This window comes from Calonectris borealis, chromosome 16 (assembly GCF_964195595.1).
Source record: "Calonectris borealis chromosome 16, bCalBor7.hap1.2, whole genome shotgun sequence".
NCBI lineage: Eukaryota > Metazoa > Chordata > Aves > Procellariiformes > Procellariidae > Calonectris > Calonectris borealis.
The window spans coordinates 2,894,796-2,915,436 of record NC_134327.1 but is presented as its reverse complement, the minus strand read 5'-3'; the positions used below and the strand labels follow the sequence as shown (position 1 = coordinate 2,915,436).

At 34.4% G+C, this 20,641-nt stretch overlaps 1 protein-coding gene across 2 annotated transcripts in view; it reads right to left on the bottom strand.

Annotated features, from left to right (window-relative positions):
- RBFOX1 (RNA binding fox-1 homolog 1) overlaps positions 1–20,641 on the bottom strand; it is a 936,648-nt gene that overhangs the window by 621,356 nt on the left and 294,651 nt on the right. For both annotated transcript variants that reach the window (XM_075164916.1, XM_075164917.1), the window contains one exon: positions 1,709–1,756. In XM_075164916.1, coding sequence (XP_075021017.1) covers positions 1,709–1,756 — 48 coding nt within the window. The remainder of the gene's footprint in view (positions 1–1,708; positions 1,757–20,641) is intronic.

Here is a 20,641-nt window from a genome sequence, read left to right as displayed (position 1 = left end):
AGTCAGTAACAGAAAAAAGCAGCAAAGCAAGAATGCTTTGGTTTGTTAAAATGCCTTTAAGAACAACAACAACAACAAAACCCCTAAACCTCCCAGAGAACTGAAAAAGCATTAGGAGTGTAAAAAACAAGGATAATTCCTTAAATTTAATGCACAGGAACATAAATGATTATGTTTCAACTCTCAAAACAATACAGCAAATTTACTCTCCTATTGACATAAATTTTGTAGTCCTTTACTAACATAAAGCATTGTGAAACATACCATTACAGTATTTTTGAGCCCTGTGATAAAGCTGATAAGGTTTCTGAATTTCAGAAAAAAATCTGCTATATTTGCATACTGTCCCTGTAATTGTCCTACAATAAGCTAGTTCTATTATACTGATAGACATCAGAGTAAAACATTCAGTGTTGACTTAATTTAAATGCAAGAAATTCAACCTGTCTTAGTATAGAGGACTTAAATAATTGGAGAGTAGTAACAGCTTCTTGGTATCTAAGATATAGCATACTTTCTCTTGTAGTTACATTCACAGTTTAGTATCTTAATTGCATTCTCAATATATTTCTGTATAGCTCAAAATAATTCCCTCACTTCATTCCTGAAAATGTTGAAAATCACTGAAATTCTGAAGAACCTTTATCACATATCTCAACAAAGCAAATGAATTGTGCTTTCCTGCACTAACTTCAACAGCATTTTACATTGGACTTGTATGACATTGTTTTACGAAAAATTTGAGCTATCATGAACAACTAAAGTGCTTCTGGGATAATGCTGTTTAATAAAACCTCATTTTTATAGCAAAAAGAACTCAACAACTATTTTTAAAAAAAGGAGGAGCTGCTGAATGCTCATAGGAAGATGCACTAGCCAAAAGAAGTTAAAGAAAACAACAACAAACAAAACCTTTTGTAAAGTTGAGTAATAGAACATTGGTATCACACATTGTAGCAGTTAAACTAATGCTAAATTAAGCATAAAGACCTACTGTTAGGGCTACAAGGCAGCTTTCTGCATTGCTCATTTTAGAGAGGAAATTCGTAGTACTTCAATTTAAGAATTCCTTCTAAAAATGTAACTTTATTCAAGTATATTCAAACATACATGCCATAATGTACTGTTTAAAACAAAAAAAAAAATCTAAGAAGGTGAAGAACACAACTGAAAACATATTTTATACTCATTCACAGAAAATAAATATAAGATAAAGATTTTTTAAACATCAACCATTTAGAAGAAAAAAAAAGTCTGTATCAAAGATATTGCTTATAAAGCAAGAAAAAGCTGTCCTTATCTTGCTATTTTACAAATATTTAACACGATATGCCAACATTATCATGAAAGACATGACACAATAATTTTGTAAATAATGGAAATTAAGAACAGGATGTGCAATTGCCTTTTAAACTGTTCATAGTTTAACAAAATGAAGATTATAATTCTCTTCTGAACAAGCTGTCATTCAAATTTCTAACAGAAGTATATTCAATAGAGTAAGCCTGTTTTGTCCCCACTGAAGTTAAAATAAAACATTAGAAAAGTTATTGTTAGAAAACTTTATAAAACATACACACATAAACCACCGTAAAATAATTTCACATGGTTTAATTAAAAACAAAACAAAACAAAAAACCCTCAACCAAACAAAACCCCCCCACTTACTAGAGTTGCCTGACAAATTACATTAAAACAAGCCACTTACTTTTCTGTCTTCAGTTTCTACACAGGAACTGCACTCTGCTTTAGTATCCTGAAAAGACAAACAGAGAAGACTATGTCACACAGCGTATTGACCAGGGTTGTGGGAGTAACTCAGGATGAAGAAAGGGCATCAAAGTCTGGAAAGTGGGTTTCTCAACATATTACACTTTACTGACCTGCTATTTTTGTATATGTATTATATTTAAATGTGCAATATTTAGTATTATGGCTTTAGGTAAGGTTTATTAAACTTTACTACAAGCATAAATTTATAGAAAGGATTGAAACATCATAAAAAAACAAACCTATTTCAATATAGTCTAGCCAGCTCATAAGACAAAAATATGATCTCTGCTTTATAATATATGTTTGCTTTTTCCCCTTGCATCTTGAAGAAAATATAACTGCTTGCTCACTTCTTTTTTCTTTTTTTTTTTTATTAGTGATGGTAGCTTAAAAAATATACAGGTAAGCTTAAGAGGAAACAACTGCTCAAACTTCTGTGTTGTCAAGAGGGCTAACTAAGACTTGATATGTTGAAGACATTTGTGTCTGAATCTCACTGCAACATGCAAGAATAATCAAGCATCTATTTAATATAAATATGTGTATATGCATGTGTGTGTATATATGTATACACACATACACATATATTTTGGACTTATGTTTTCTTCAGGAGTCAAACAAATAATCTTAAACCTAATGACACCTAACAAATGTTCCTTTTACTCCTAAGGTATTTTGACTCTCATTGAACTTTTGGATTTTTGCCAGTAGACCTGAAGGCATGCAGAGATAATCATTATCACAAAAAATGTAGTCTGAAAGCATTTATTTCTTCATATTATCCCTTTGTACAACAAGTTACTATTGGAAACTGAGTAAGCCAAATATAGTTCAAGCCATTAAACTGTAAACCTATTATGATTTTTCTTTTGTTTTCAACTTCAATTTTCTAGTGAGGGTATTCTTGGAAGCTAATTTTGCTTACATACTGCAACTTTAGAGATTTCTATTGGGGGAAAAAAGGGATGATGAGGGACAATTTTTTGTTAGAAGTAAGCCCTTCCCCAGCCTCTCACTGAAGCTAGAACTATTCTCAACAGATTTTAGATTACTGGCTAGAGTTACTTGCTACATTAAATCCCAAATCACAAATTTAAGGCTAATAGCTAACTGCAGCTCCTATTGAAAATGAAAATAAATATTAAATAAAGAAGTTATATTTCTTCAACACCATGCCTATCATCTTAAATGAAAGACTGGTATTATTTCAATGCCAAAGACTTCTTACCTAAGCCATATACCCATAAAGGATTACAAAAATGAAATCATTCAATCAAGTAAGATGAATCGAGATTTCCTAAAAAAAACTTTCATTCACAGCAAGATATATTTAAGATGTTTTCATTAGGCATATAAAGTTCTCTGTCACTTCTTAAACAGCATATTTCCAACAACAAAAATCTTTGTTATTCTAGTTAGTTTCATATATGAATCTGTATCTCAAATACTCTTTATATTCAAAATACTTTTCATGGGGAACCGGACTGTACTTTGTGGAATGTAACACTCAAAAATTTTCTTCCAAGTGTGACTTACTGGCAGCCAGACAGTCTCTCAGCATGTCTCTCCTCCCATTTGGTGGATAAGGAAATACTACCTCTGCCTATAGGCTGACTTCCTGAGCTTGTTTGTATATTTACATTCAGGTTTTTTTTTGGTGAGTGAGTGAGGAAAAAAGCTCACTTTTAAAAGTGAGCTTTTAAAAAGCTTTCTGCCTCAGAGGAATGAATTCAAACTCCATTAGTGCCAGTGCTCTTTACCTGCTAAGTATGCCCTAAGTCACCTTTTGGAAATAACGGAATGTTCTTTAATGTATTTATTGGTTAATCAAAAATGAATCATATATTTTCATATGATGTCCACCCTTGTCCACCAAGGACAAGGGTGGCTCTATCTCACATACTGACCTAAATTAATGCAGAATAAAGTAGCTCCTATCAGATTCTAGTCATAGCTATTATAAACTCTCAGTATTATGAATATACGTTGTTCAAGACCTAACAGTACCCTGATTCCTTCCACTGTCTATAGAAGATTTTAGTTTGCTATTTTGCCATTACCATTTACCACTAAAAGCAATTTTTAAGAAACCTAAGTTCATAAGCATTCATTACTCAATGTGAATTAAAAATGCAGTTTTACCTGGATAAAACAAAAACCACCCTCCTCCAACACAGTTTATCTTACATGACCAGTAATGCAAAAGCTACAAATTAAGCATGCAGCCCAGCTGAAAACAGTTGAGGCCAACCCAGCTGAGACACTCAATGCTGCAATCATGAATTAAAGAGACAATGTGCCTGGAAGTTAACTGATACCAGCCATAAGGAAAAAATACAGGCTGAAAATCAAATGACATAATTTCTGTTCTGTGTTTTATCCCTGAAGGTTAGACAACCATTTCACCTCGTAGTGTTTGGTTTTTCATCTATAGATATGGAAAGTGAATTTTACACATTAACCATTGCACCATTAGCAATGAAAACTACATATGCATGGTTTCATTAGTACTGGATATTGAAGGCAGCAAGAAAGAGTGGTATTGGCTTATCTTTGAAATTATGTAAAGTCAGATTTGGGTAAAGAAATAGCTATATGTCTTCAAGAGTAGAGACCTGAATTCGACTTCTGCACAAGGACAAGAAAAAAAAAATTCAGGATCCACTCTTATTCTATTATTTCTGGTATTCCAAATCTTAATTTTAAAATATTGCCTAAATAATTTTTGACAAACTTGCTTTGGGTACATTGTCAGATAACAACCTGCACTGTAACAGCCATTTAATATGTAACACCATACAAAGCCTGATGTCCTGAACAGGATTTTTCTTTACCAATGGGTGAAATCCTCACAAATGCATATACTCTAATAAAGTATAACTAAGGATACTGACAGGTTACCTAAAGAAGAACTAAAGTAGAATTCCAGAATCCTCAGTTCAAAGTGGTTAAACCAGTTGGAAGGAGTTTAAAATTTGAACAGTAAAAATTTGTGCAGTAGGTGAAGAGAAATAATAGGAGAAATCAATGAATCTCTTCTAAAACCAGTAATTTGCAAATTTATTAGCTGAATAATAAGCTGTAATTCGCAACAGGTTTATATTTTAAAACAATAGTAGTAGTTCGTCACTTCTGCAGAAACAGTGACAGGAGTTGCTTGTGGTGCACCTAGAAAGTCTATGACGAAGTCTTTTTGGAAGAAAAGCAGTCAACTACTTTGTTACCAACTCTAACTGAACTCAGACAGAATTTATCCTTGAGCGACAAGAGTATTTCACATTAGGGACACGCATGCATATCTTAACCTTTAATTGCCCAAGCAAAACAAACCAAATTTTCTGAAACAATTAGTGTTATAGTTCTTTAAACCAGTGAAGGTGCTGGTTTAATCAAATATATGTTTAAATATAAATATTTAAGAATACATCATCTATATCCTAGACATACCTCTTTTAAAGAAAAAATGTACACAGAAACTCAGCTTTAAAAAAATTATCAAAATGAATCATCTGTCAAGCTGAGAGCAAGAAGGGAAGAAATCAGAATGTTCTTCTCTGGGAGACATCTGTGACACTTTTTGTAAGTGCAAAATGACAAAGTGCTGTCATTTTAGTATGTGTATTGCAAATTTCCCGACTGTATGAATTATTTGAGATTAAGAAGCACCATTCCTGTAAAGAAAGTGTAAAATCCTATATATTTGAACAATACATCAGGCACTTTCTTTAAAGTTGTTGCATCACAAAAAAGAAGTTAAAAACAAGAAAAATCTGTGCCTCCTGAAGAATTATTATTTTAGACAAATTATATAATGATTGAATACTTCATAGGATGTTTCATGGGAAAGATGGAACGAATGAATTACAGAAATACCCTGCCGCTAAGGTAGAAAACCCTCTCATTCATTTCAGTTTAAAACCAACATAATTTCTTTTTTTCTCTAGGTGTCACTACCTAACAGCCAACTAAATTATATTATTATAAACATATTAAGAGCTCTAATTTTTATGTGGCAGCACAAAAGAAAATTGCCTTTTTTGTCTGTTATGTTGGGTAGCAGCAACAAGGAAACAAAGCAAGGTTTTATGCAGAACATCAGGAGCAACACAGGACAAAGACAACTTTTAAGAGTTGAACAAAGTGCCATAAGGGACACTGCCACGTATATTTAACACTAGAATTGCATTAACTGAGATAGATGGTGAAACTATGGTCACCTCTGTGTTTGCAGGCATACAGTTCTGAAAAGTAGCCTTTCAATCTTCCTACTGAAATTTAGTCATCTTAGTGACCAACTGGTATTAAATTTACGGTTGTATAGTGTACTATGGCTTACCAGATAGAAAAGTGAGACTAAGAGGTACAATTCTTTCAGTGCTGGTTTGGAGACAACTAATAATTTAGATAACTCGACTGCGAGATCTACTGCAAACGCATAGTATAGAATACATCAGATATGATACCCATTTTATTCCTGAGAAGGCTCCCTTTCCTCATCCCAATTGTGCTCTGTTTGATCATTCATATGTTTCAGGGATTTTAAAGTTCAATACGCTAGGCCCTTAGGAAACATCCGATATTAGCATTATACAAATGTTACCGAACAGAAGTAAAAGAAAAGCTCTAGAAAGTAAAAGTAATCGTTGGTGGTAGCATGACGCTCCATGACATTTTGGCTTTAGGATGCAGTAGAAACCTCCATACACTTTATTTTACATATCTTCTATAATTCTACATTTAATATTCCTTCTTGAATTGCAAATAGCAATAGTGAAATCAATATCCTCAAGTAGCCATTAGTCATGCTAACATAACTAACATCTGTACATGGCTGTGTACTTTATGATACATTTTTCAGTTTGTTATCTCCCTGCTATCCAAAACCTATTTCCTCTACTTCCCTATCATCATAACACAGAATACCAGAAACAAAACAAAACAAAACAAAACAAATAAACAAAAAAAAAACCCAAGAAATATGCAAACTGTACAGGCTAAGAAACTTTAGAAAAGTTATTCGCATTTCTAACATCTTTTTTTTTTTCATGTGGAAGAAATGAAATATAAAAGGCAAATTGAATTCATATGTACATACATCACTCCCATGGCCTGTATCAGAAGGAGGAAAGATGAGACTCTGGAAGTTATTAAAGTATTTCAATTGTTTTTGTCTGTAATATCAAGAATGGTCAGTAGGTGGAAGCAAATAACCTTGTAAAATCTTGCTCAACTTCCCTATGAAAGATAAATCTATTGCACAACCACAGACAGGTTGGTCAGGTATTTTACATGTATCCTTGGCATCCCAACAAGTCCTAACACAAATTATGTCTTTTCTTCACAACACTGGTTTCCAATTTCAGAAAAAGGCTGTAGATTTAGAAATAAAAGGTTAGGGGTTTTTTCAGGTTTAAAATTTTAAAAAGTGAAACGGATTCCTTTTAATGACTAAAGCATATATAAAGATAACCTTATGTTAAACAAAACAAGAATATATGTATTTAAAATTTAAAAGTACACAGTCAAATTCTAGGTTATTGATTTTTCTGGATATTTTTATTAAGTGCTTAAATATATCAAAGCCCTGAATTATTGAGGAAGATACGTTATCTTTTTCACTATCCATTAGCCATCATATTTCATTATTGCTGCTAACAAACAGGCTGCCAGCAGAAGAATTCATTTGAATTTCCTATTAGTTCTATTTTATCCATCCCAGAGAACAAATTAACCACACAGTAATACTTACTGAAGAAGAAAATAAACGAAAAATGAAACCTTAGAATGTGACATTCAAGTCTTTACTATGTTTGTCCCCAGCAACTGAAGGACTCATGCAGAAGCCTCATCAAATTATGTTAAGAAATCAATTCCAGGATTCTGATGGCTTCAACAGTTGCAATGTCAAAGATGCAAGAGAAGAGCTTTATTTATGAAAGCAATAGCTTCATCTCTATTTATTAACATTTCTGGACCAACAGAGGCTTGTGTCTACAAGCTACAAGCACAAACCAAGAGAAGACTGGGTCGTCTGCATCTTTTTCTATTGCCTCAGGGCAGCCTCAGGGCTGTTTGTCTAGAGTCAAAAAGGAAATCCATCTGATCAGAGATTTAAAATCAAGTTTCTCAAGACTTTGGGAGGCTTACTCATCTTGTTTCTAGCTAAAAGTAGACAGACTTTAAAAGGAAGGTTTACAAGACTCTTAGAAACTGAACTGACAAATTTTATAATAAAAAATTACTGCTTGTAAAAATACTGCTGTATTTTTAATGTAGATTTGAAGGACTCTTGTGTGTGCCCTCCCACACATCCACCCACCATCCGGCTGTGTAAGCGGATACCCAATCTCTTCTTTTTTCTGATTCTAGTGTTTTGCTTATGTTCATTTACAATTTTCAAGGCTATCAAGAGCTGAAAACTTTTTTTCCAAAAAAACCTTGACTTTTTTCATTAATAAAGACTAGTTTGAGGGAACAGGTACTGCTTGCTGATAAAGCTTTATGGACCAGAGTATATGAAACTTTCCCACTTCTCCTCTTCATTTTCTCATCTTTATGAGTTACTTGTCCTTTTCTTAAATACATTCTAAATACTTACAGACACAAAGACACGTCTCTCAACAGCACAGAAAGCAAGCCTTCGTGTGCCTCACAACTCATCCAATTTCTCCAAACATGTTTTCATTAGCCCAACAATGCAAAATTACCTGAGTGTAAATCTTCTGCCTATGTCCTTAGATCATCGCAATGGCACAAACCAACATTAAATATATGTAGCATTTTCAGAAAAGATGCATATCATTTTAACATGAATCCATCATGTAGAAGTATCTAGCTACATCTATAGGAATTTGCTGTTGAAGCCTAGAAAAATATCAGGTTAAGACTTAATTTGGGGGCTAGTAAATATTTAATTTTCAAAGATGGCAATACAAATTTACATTAGATAAAGTCAGCAGTTTGAAAATCATGGAAATATTTATATTTCCTTCATATAACTTCATTCTGATATACTCTGAAACTCCTTTAATCTGTAATCTGAAACTCCTTTTCTATATGACCCTCTATTTTCAAGGCTGAAAGTTGCCATGCTTAATTCAAAGAGCAACACAGTTGCAGCTGAATCCATCTTCAGTGGGAAAATATATGCAATTTCCATTTTCTAGTTTGTGTGCAATTTTCTAAAGAATCCTTTGAAAATCTAATTATACTTCATTTTTAAGTAATTTGGGAAAAAAGTGTCACTTCAGGAGCAAAGTCAGGTTAACCACCATCACAAGAATTTTCAAAACTGTAGATTTTAACAGTTTTAAACTGTTAAAACTGAATTTTTAAACTGTAAACGTTATTTATCTAATAATATTCCCTTAGATGTCAAATAGATCAACACCCACATAAATATTAGTATATTTTAAGTCACTGAAATCTAGATGATCAATATATATTCCTGGCAAATCCAGAATAAGAGTTGTTGATAAAGCTGCCGGTGTGGTTTGAACACAGACTACACACTAGGTAAGCTGGGCAATATGACAACTGGCAATACATACCCAAAGTGCAGATACAACTTTTATAGAAAGCAATCTAATTTGACCGTTTATGTTTTCAAGTAACATCAGCATAAGGAGACAACTGGATTCCTGGAGAAATTTATCTTTTTTAGCCTGGTTTCCTAAAGGAAACAAGCATATAAAATTACTTTGTACCTCAAGTACCTCAACATCTTTAGAATATATTTATTAGGTTCAGCCACATTTGACAGGGAAACAGAAGGCCAAGAGTTACTATGTTCCTGTATTTTTCATAAATTAGTAGCTGAGTAAAAGGAAAAGACCAAACATTACTTGCAAAACCGGTCACTACACCAGCTGTTAAAAGACCTCAAAGAGAGTTGAGGATGCTGAGATAGGGAGGACTCATTATGGGAAGTCAAGATAGAAGGGAAGGAGCCTATGTTTTCCAGGGGGAACTGTGAGGACACAGGGTGCCAATCCGTAATAAAACTATTTCAGTTCAGTCCACTTCAAGACTGAAGAGGATTTTTGTTGAAGTTTTGAACAGAGTTCAGTCATTTTACAACTACATATTGATAAAAAGTAAACATAAATTTTAACTGAGATAGTAAATTTTCAAGTTTACAGAGTGACAAGGAAGAAATTTCTTAATGAAAGAAGGTGTATGATGATTGCAGTACTAAGAAAGTAGGTGCCCATGAAAATTAAGGTTCTGTGAAAAGGTTTTTTTTTTCTTTGATATTACACTAAACTTTTGATTCAGTCACAAAAGGATGAGTTTTATGCTTTTAATATATATTCATAAAATACATCTATTTCCAAGCAGTAAAAAGTTACATTCATAATAAACTGGTTATGCATTCACTATGCTTTTTTGAGCAAAAAACAGAACTTCATATTGGAATCAAGGCTTCACTGCATAAACAATTGCCTTGTATATGAGTATTAAAAAAAAAAAAATCTAGATTCAATACAGCCAAGAAGTGTCTCCTCTTTTTAAATCAGTATACTGGTTTTGGCTGGGATAGAGTTAATTTTCTTCATAGTAGCTGGTATGATGCTGTGTTTTGTATTTGTGACCAAAACACTGTTGATAATGCACCAATTTTGGATTTCTTGCTGAACAGTGCTAACACAGCCTCAAGGCCTTTTCTGTTTCTCACACCACCCCACCAGCGAGTGGGCTGGGGATGTACAAGCAGCAGTCTCTTGGACTGACCAAAGGGATATTCCAGACCATTTGATGTCGTGCTCAGCAATAAAAAGCCGGGGGAAGAAGGAGGAAGGAAAAACACTGTGAGTTGTGGTGTTTGTCTTCCCAAGAAAATTATGTGTGATGAAGCCCTGCTTTTCCAGGAGATGGTGAAACACCTGCCTGCCGATGGGAAGTAGTGAATGAACTCCTTATTTTGCTTTGCTTGCATGTGCAGCTTTTGCTTTACCTGTTAAACTGTCTTTGTCTCAACCCACAAGTATTCTCACTTCTACCCTCCCGATTCTCTCCCCCATCCCACTGGGGGGGAGTGAGCGAGCCACTGGGTGGGGCTTAACTTCCTACTGGGGTTAACCTACAACAGTCAGAAATTTATTACTTTTCAGCTTCTACCTATTCACAAGTGCGACAAGTAGTCAGGTCACAAATTATTTGGTGCTTCATATACAGAAACTTTATTTCAACTTCCTGGCATACCTCTGCGTCATTACACTAGTAAGAATGTGGTAACAAAAGCATGAGTGAAGACTGTATCCAAAGGACTGTTCTTATCATGAGCAAGTTAAAAAGAAGCTCTGATGACTGCAGCTATTGCTTTAATATCCAAGAGAAATAAAGAATTTAACTAGAGCCTCAGATGGCAAGGTTGTATGATTTAGAATGGACACAGCTTTGAGTTATTTTCTTATCAATCAATAGTCAGACTTTTTTGTTACTGTTGGCAATAAGAAAGTGACTGGGATGTGATCTATTTTCCTTCTTCTCTGCCCAGTGTAGAGTATACAAGACCAGTTTCCTCTGAAATATCTGCAAAGCTATACTGTGATGAAGACATCAGAACCCATTTCTTTTCCAAATCTTTTTAGGAACCTCATAGTTAAAAAGATACTGGTCAAATAAGAGCCCTTAAAGGCTGCTGAGTAACACTCATTGACATTGCACATACAAAGAAGCTAAGACAGCCCATAAGTGAAGCCTGCTAAAGAAAACAAGCAGAGACAAATGTCAGTGGCATGGATGTGTTACTGCTCAAAAACGATCAGCAGCCAGTACGTGCTCTTCTCCTGAAGGAGTGTGCTGGCATTCAAAATGTTTACTTTTCATGTTAGGGCCTCAGTACTAACATACATGTACTTTTGAAGTAGTATACAGATGATACATTGTTCCTCGTACTTTTTCTTGGCTATTTTTCCTCCAAACAGATGCTTCGGCCCATATCACGAAACACTAAACACTAAAGTGCCAAGAACAGGTTTGCTGAGAACAAATGTCCCTGGCATCTTTTTGCAGAAGGATGACTCTGTCTCAGCACTGGTCAAGAGACACATCACAAGGGGAAAGGGGAAAGGGGAAAGGGGAAAGGGGAAAGGGGAAAGGGGAAAGGGGAAAGGGGAAAGGGGAAAGGGGAAAGGGGAAAGGGGAAAGGGGAAAGGGGAAAGGGGAAAGGGGAAAGGGGAAAGGGGAAAGGGGAAAGGGGAAAGGGGAAAGGGGAAAGGGGAAAGGGGAAAGGGGAAAGGGGAAAGGGGAAAGGGGAAAGGGGAAAAAAAACCACCCACAAGGCCCCTTCACACCCCCAAAGCCCCGCTCTTCAATTGTGACCACAGATTCTGTGGGTTTGTGTATGGATTAATGCGCACTGAGGAATTAACCTTCTTTTTAAACAAGGAATATTGATTACTTAGTTGTAATAAATACTTTTTAATGTCTAATAATTCAATGTGGTTTTTTTTTAAATTGGAGTGGAGATAAACTCTCCGTGTAATACTGTATAGTATGTGAAGATATTTCACTATGCAACTGAAATATAATAACTACTGTATTTGTTTTAAAACTGATTTCACTGTACATACAGACTACCAAATTTTTCCCCCCTATATATGTGTATGAAAGATGAATGCATAAATAAGCAATGGCATTTGGAAGAGAGAGGTGCCAAAATAATCTCAAGGCAAAAAGTTCAGTGTAACAAGAAGTTAATTTATAAATGGATTTGGATTAATCAAAAAATAAGAAAACCAGTTTCTTCCTCCTTTTCTTAAACTAGTAGAGAAATGAAAGGAACAACCTAGCCATCTAAATGCAATTTTTCTAAGGTTATTATCTTTATTAGTCTCATAATCTGCAATTTCTCACTCTCTAGACAGGTTAAGTCATCTATTCGACAGAGAAAATCCAGTAGGAATGAAGCATCAAGTATCATACTATGAATTTTAGGAGTTGTACAGGAATTAAACCTCAAATGAACCTCTATAGCTCTCATTTTCCCTCACGTCTGAGCACAAAGCCTTTCTACTTAAACACACCAACTGAGCCTTCAGTTTTAAGCTGCAGGTTCTCTACCATACTGGATAAGATAAGAAGTTCATCTACCTTAAAACCTTGCCTCGCATTGAAGCACCTATACTGTCTCTGGGGCACTGATCGCTGAGACCTGACTTCTGAAGGACTGAATCAGAGCCCTAGGAATGGAGTAATAAAGAAGTGAGACAGTCAGAAAGCAGTCTGTAGCAAAAGCTTAGGAAAGGTGTATAACGTCTTGCACACAAACTATGCTTTGTACACACAACACGTGTATACACGTCAGTACTGTTCTACCTCAGAACCCTGTGTATCAAGCCTGACGTACGGTAACTAGGCTCTAAAAACCAGCAGTTGAGGTAAACTCTGAGCTAGAAGCTCTTTTCAGGCCATTTAATAACCATGAGATTTTTATCTTATGAATGCACCCATTCTGTTTTTGAAACTCCTCATACTTTTGGCCTCTGAAATTGCAATTCCACAGTTTAACTATGTACTATATGGAAAAACACACCCTTCTGCTTGGTTTTAATTTGCTAATCAAAATTTGATTGGATGTCAACAGTTCTTTTCACCAGTGAAAAAGTGAATAACTACACCAGTGTTTAAAATGCTTCAAAGAGGTGTCTCTCTCAAATGTCAGAATTCATACCAACATGCATCTCTCAATCCTAAGAATCCTCCATCTTTTTGGTAGTAACCTTCAACTATTTGACACTTGATAAAATTTGAATGTTCCCATTTAATTAATAAAGTAGGAGATGTGTTGACCCAGGAAAAAAAGAGTGCTGTACTTATTTCAAACTTTCATTTAAAAGATTATCTTACCAAGTCTGATGGCATTATTGTTTAAAAAAAAATCTGCAGAAAATAAAGGATTGTGTATTCTGAAATGCCAACTCAGCATGGCCAAAGGAATCTGAGGGACAAAAAGTACATCAGAGCTTTGATCACCCACCTCCTAACGCCACATTACATTTTCATTATGCTCTTTCAAATTATAGATTAAATACGCAACTCTGTGCTTTTTATAAAGTTTTACTTCCAGTTTAATCAAGTTACCCAAGCATGAATACTGAATAGTATGTAAGCTGCATAATTTAAAACAAAGTAAAACAGAGCCAGTAGATCAGTTTCAAGAGCTAAAAAATTGATTACATCAAAACCAATTTTTGATGGAGCACAAATGGCACTGTTTCTGAATTCAGAATATTTCCTTGATGAATTATTTTCAACCCATGGTAAGTATAACTGCACACATTTCCCTTAAACTAAAAAGTTGTTAGAATCACGTTATAGCAGAAAAATATATTTCTCCCTCTTTCTGTGTAAACCAAGTTAATACACTTTTATTTGATCTGGTAAATTTTTAAATTACTTTTTGGCAAGACCAATGTAAAATTTATGATCCTAATATACTGAAACTTTTCTTTAAAGACTGAACACAAATGCTGAACCTTAGAGAAAAAAATCCACAACTTCTCTATGGAACCTTACTTTTAGCAGCTTCTGCAAATCAATCCTACTATAACGTAACCCAAGATGGGTGTACAGAACATAGGCTGACAGGTGATATATGCTTCCTATTTTGCTGTTCATATAACCATTAACAATAACTACAATACAGCACATGAATGATAAAGACCAGATACTCATTGAACTGTAAAATCCAATACTCTTTACCGGGGGGGGGGGGGGGGGGGGGAATAGGGGAATCTATTAAAATATTTGTGCCTCAACTAATAGTACCATATATAGTATGTCAACTTGGCAAACAATGTGCCCGTAAGGTGTTTCTTTTTTTCTTTATTAATGCAAGGATCTTATTAGGGGTAGCTCTAATTGTAATAATAATTACTTATTAAAATGAGTGAAAATAATCACTGTTTTAATGTAAATAGGCTGAAAATTTTGTAACAAATTGTGCTTTTTAAATAAGTGGAAAAAAAATATTTATAACCTTAATCAGAGAAAGTGTTTCTTTAGTTGGTTTCCTGCCAACTAACCAGCTTCTGATTTTATTTATACAAGGGTATCAAATTGCAAACAAACTCTCATAACAGTTGCACACTCATAAAACTTGCTTTTCTCTTTGCTTTTAAAGCAAATTTCAGGGCTGAATTCTTAAGTATAACTTAAATGATAATCAAAGTTCCAAATCAAATTGTATCATCACTATATTCAAACAAGAAATGAGAGATCCCACGGTATTGCTGACTTGTTTTTACTTTATCAAAGTGATCACTGTAATGTACTGATGTACTTTAATGTGCTGATCCAAAACACAAGGAATTAACATGAATGCATTTCATACACTTAGCAGATAAAGGTCCAGATTCTTTGTTACAGTAAGACCAAATGCTTAAATTCCCTCATCAAATGCAAAGAACAGTATTTTTTGTACATATTTTGACCCAGTATTATAAAACAGAGAGTGACATTTTAACAATAAGTTCAGTAATATCAGCAGTAAGTCCCCTAGGTCTCATTTGCTATAGCTATGTTTTTACTAAGTAAAAATAGGACTACAAGAACACTAATACATCCTCTGGAAGAAAATAGTTTTATATACCCTTCTAAAACAGAAAGAAAAATACTACTATGTCTTGTCATAGCTGAATACAAACAAAAGGATTATAGTAGTATCTTCCACTAAAATAGAGCTGATGTTCTCTAAAACACGTGTACTTAAACACAAACATAATTAACTGCTTTTCAACACTTGATAAAGACTGAAAGGATCCTAAATCAGCTTTAAGTGGTTAGAACAAAATATATTTTTATCAAAATAGAAAATATTAAATGTATTTATAAGATAACTTAATTTGTTGGAAATTCTGATTTTTAGAAGAATTCTGGGTGCATATAAAATTAGGAAAGTTTATTTGGCCACTGCTTTTATATAGTCTTACTTTCTGTTTTTTGTTTAAACACATGACAGTTTTGTATATAAAGGTTATATTTTGAGTCTTAAAAACATCTGAGTCACACAAACTCTCCCTTGCATGATCTATTGTCTCATGAAAGAAGTGTTATAAATCCCAAAGAAAAAATAATGTAATTATTAAAGCAAAACAGAAAGTTGTTAGGATGACCAATGTTAACTGAAGGAATCCTGATAAAGACAGTTATTTCCCTTTGGAATTCTTGGAATGATGTGGAATTGCAGTCATAACTGGTATGTTTTAAAAGATACTTAGTAAAACTGATCGACAATGAAGAATTTTCAAGTAAAATAATCTAAGATTTGCTATCAGTTTTGTTCCCTTGTTTCTGTAGCTTTAAATTTCCACCAACCGTAAAGCATTTCTTTTTGCTGCTTGTGAATTTTTGACTGCTTAAACAGATTAAACATGCAATTTCATCATTGTTTTTAATATGTTCAAAATAACATCTAAAACTGTGGCTAATTTTACAATACAAACACTGAAAATCACCATCACCCTTTACACTGTAATTACCCTTACCGAGCCTAATGATTATTAATGATGCAGCCAGAGAAATACATTCTATAAAACTATGTGATGATAATCAAATTATAATATTTAGTAAACTATAGCAGGTATTTTCCGACTACTAACATTTTGTTCACTATATCAGGCTGGAAAAATCCATTTCTTAACATGGTATAATGGTACAGTAAAGCCAACATCAATTTGATGTTCAAGAGATCGAAATAAGCTTCAGAAAAGCAGATCTGGTACAAAGTTTTCTACCAAATACCAGATGAACACCGAGATTCTGTATCAGAGCTACTCCACAAAATATAATCTGTACTGGCCAATTCAGAATGATAACTTTTAAACTGTAATTAATGAATAAAGGTTTAAAAGACCAAGTCAGCCCACATCAAAATTACCAAAGACTCTAGAGGACTATGATCAAACAACAGATGAAACATACGTGGTCTCCTTCTTTTGTCCTCAGACCTCCTGCAATGCTGAAAAAATGAAACAACAACAAAAAAGCACTTGCAAAATTAGCTACCCAAATGTGCATGTCTTTTGAAGGCTTCAGTTAACTACACTTTACATAATTCCCATCTGGTATCCTCAAAAGCAAAAATAACAGTATTCTCAGTTGTCACTCACGGCAACTACTTTATCAGCAACTGTCTGCTACTTTCAAAGAATTTCAAAGTGCAAAGGGAACTCCATTAAAAAAGAAAAGTACAGAGGGAGTTTTTGATCAGCAGGTTGATTTCTTCATATGTGAGACTAGTGAAGATCACAAAACATTTTTCAGAGTCTAAATTTGACTAGAAAATTATCATGGATAATTCATGCACAATTCTGTAACTATATAAAAACTTACTCTAATATATATAATGTCTAAACCCAATATTTAAATAACAGCAAAGGTTAGAAGGAAGCTGTAATGACAGTAAGAGTGATAATAGCTGCCTGTGTTTCAACAGATGCAGAAACTCTGATATCCTGAATATTGCGCATGCAGGGTATGTGACTGTGAGCCAAAAGCACAGACCGATAGCTACCAGGACAGAATGAGGAGGACAGAAAGCTGAAGCTTCTGTAGCCCAATATCTAGAAACACTTTCCCAGTCTAACTTCTTATTGCTCCAAGTTCATAAAGTACATTCCATACAACTGAATTGGCAGAGAAGACCCTCAAAATTTGAGTCATACACAGGATTTCTGACAGTTGGGAAAAAAGCCCCAGCAACTGCATTTGCACTTTTGATACAACCAAATAATAATAAAAAAAAGAGCACCAGTGTAAAAGCTCAGAGAGACACTAAGCAATCTTGCTAATCCCTGAAGCTGCTGCAGGCTTTTTTGTTGAGATTCTCCATACCCAGCCCCCCAGCAGATATTTCAGCTATCCACAACCATTTTATCGATGCTCCCAGCAATGTTGTTCTCTACAAAGCAATATTTCTTGTTTTAACAACCTTGGTTTTTTCGCATTACTTTATGACAAAGACACGGCTATTAGATTTTTTTCTACAAGATGAACAACTCTTCATTCCAGAAATAAAAATCACAATGACTACAAGCCTTAAATCACCTTTCTTTACTAAAACAGTCATACAATATTTTTGCTAATGCTATCTCACTATAGATGTTTAAAACCTTTAGCAAAGAAAAGAAGGTTAAGTATCTTTATCCTTCCCTTATTCCCCTTTCTGATTTAGATACCTGAAAAGAGTTTACAATTCCTGTTAGCAGACATTGCACACTACAATGATGAACAATGATCTACTTTGTATATTCATAACTTACTGTTTGAGTTCAATTTTGGTACCAAGGAGGTTGTTTCATGTTCCTCACAGTCAGTTTTAGGTTTATTAATGACCACAGAAAATACACTGAATAAGAAGCTGTGAATATGACTTAAATATAAGTGTTTCAAGGAAGAAGAAATTGAGAAAATAACAGTCTACAACAGTAAAAAGGAGTACATTTTGTACCTACTATAGAATATGCCATATGTTTATATCCTCCACTGAAATGTTAGCAATCATGAGACTGTGATGATGCCTTAGTTAACTGCTGTTATATTTTTAGATCTATAGACTTGGAAAGAGAAATGATTTGTTTATGTGAAACCAGGAAAAATATTTCCAACTCCGCATCCAGGAATACCAGAGAGGTTCAAGCCTAGAGAGATCAAGTAGATTTGAATGGAAGTTATCCAGAAAATCTTATTTTGGCTGATTGAGAAAATCAGTATCTGGTAATTAAGGGCATTACAAGCTATTGATAATAGCACCACAAACATCATGAACTGAGATGCAGGAGAATAGGGCATGTTCATCTATAAAAAAAGTTTTACACGCATGCAGATAGACCTTGGTCTGGACACGATGTAGGCAAACAAATGCATATGCAGTGAACATTACAGTAATAACAGTGGAGTTTCAAAGCTATGTTTTAATGCAATGGAGTAAAAGGAGAGAAAAGCAAGATAGTACTGTTTATATTTGGATAGGAAAATTCTCAGTAAGAAAAGGAGGTAAGAGAACGGCCTGTAGAGAAATTGTATAAATCAGGATCCTTAAATGCTGAAGATAGGATAGCAGAGATGGGAGAACAGGCCTTCTGGCTCGAGAGTAATATAGACCACCCTGTAATAACCTAAAAATATAACAGAAATGTTTCCATATTCTTCAAAAAAAGTACTATAACACAGTTGTTAATAAGAAGGAAATTACAGTAATGCTATTACTTTCAGTTTTACCTGCTGTTATGGTTGCATTATAGGGAACAAGAGTCATTCCAAGTCCATGCACCAAAGGCTTACATTTCAAATATTGCCCTGAACAACTAAAAAGACAAAAGGAAAGAAAAAGAACTCACCAAATTCCTCATCATGAAAAAAAAAGTTCCCTTTCTTGGGAGCTTCTTGGGTTAGGCGAAGCTTCTCCATAGTCCTTGCTTAGCCTATGACTTCTCATTTAACCCTCCCTGGTAACTTAGTGACGGGCAAAGCTTACAATAGGGGAGACAAAAAAGACACGCATTTTCTGAGGGAGAATAAAATTAGCACACACTTCTGCAGCACACATTCCCAGCTGTGCAACTCTTAGTTGGATCAGGGCCGTAGCTATCTTTATGCAAACACAAGCCAGACAGAATCCTTTCAATTACATTCAGTATGGCATATCCCAAACATTCAGAAAGTATGTTGAGAACCTGCAATCAAAAAAATCTCAGATGCTTAAATATCTGAACAGTTATGTGGCATCATCAATTCTAGAAATCCCTCAGATAAGCAAAGTACATGCCAGAGGTCTATTTGTTAGGTAACGCTGTAAGGCTGCTACTTTAGTGGCGCAAATAAACAGATTTGATCAACCCTCTTCTGAAATTCTAGAGAAACCCACTGCTATTGCAAATACTTCAGCATAACCACTGGAAAGGAAAACTATAATGAGATAGGCTCTGGTTCAAAGAAACTAAAAACAGGTGACAAAGACATTCAAGGATCTACTAGTGTAACTTTAAGGGTGATATGCACTACAGCTCTACAACAGTATAGGACCAAAAAGACCACCTTTCTAGTACTATGGAATTCGCATAGCATAACTTCGTAAGGAACTTAGTGCAACTGGAAACACTTCAGCTATTTCTGAGATCTCTCAGAAATACAGTGTTGCTTCTGAATGCTGTTGGTAAGCACGTCAGCAAAAACTTATCTCCATTGTCTCAGCATGATTGGCTGGTCTGTTCTGACTGGAAGGGACAACGTTCTCCCTTAAACTGCTTCTTTGTGGGCTATTCATCAGAACTGAAGGCATTAATTTCCTCCTTTGCTAAAGTATGTTGCCCAAGCAAGAAAGTTTCCCCCAGTCAGTAAAAGGTGTATATAATCTAGTATCTAGTATTTAAATTCAGCATACGGTGCCTTGCGGCAAATGGGTTTACTTCAAGCCGGAAACATACATTCAATGTAAATCTAGAGGACAAACACGTCAGTGAGAAAATAACTTACAGCACCTTGTGACTAAAATTGCCCTTTACAGATTGAAAACAGCTGAAGTGCAAAAAACTAAATTAGTTGTAATTTGAAATATTATTAGACTAGTACCTTTAAGGTCTTTCATTTCAGGAAGAAACATTTCAGAAAATTTTAGTATGCACAGTTTCAACAAATCTCAATATAGTATATTAAAAAGGCACAGTGAAAGCTAAAAATTAAGTACATACAGAATAACAGAGTGTTTGATTTTGGGAATATATGACCACAGCAAGGCATAATAAAGATATGCTTAGAGCAAACTGTCTCTTTTTTTAAAAGTTACTGATGCAAATATTCACTATTTCTTTTCATTTATGCATTAACATTTTGCAGCAAAACCAACAGCTGCTTCTGATTACTC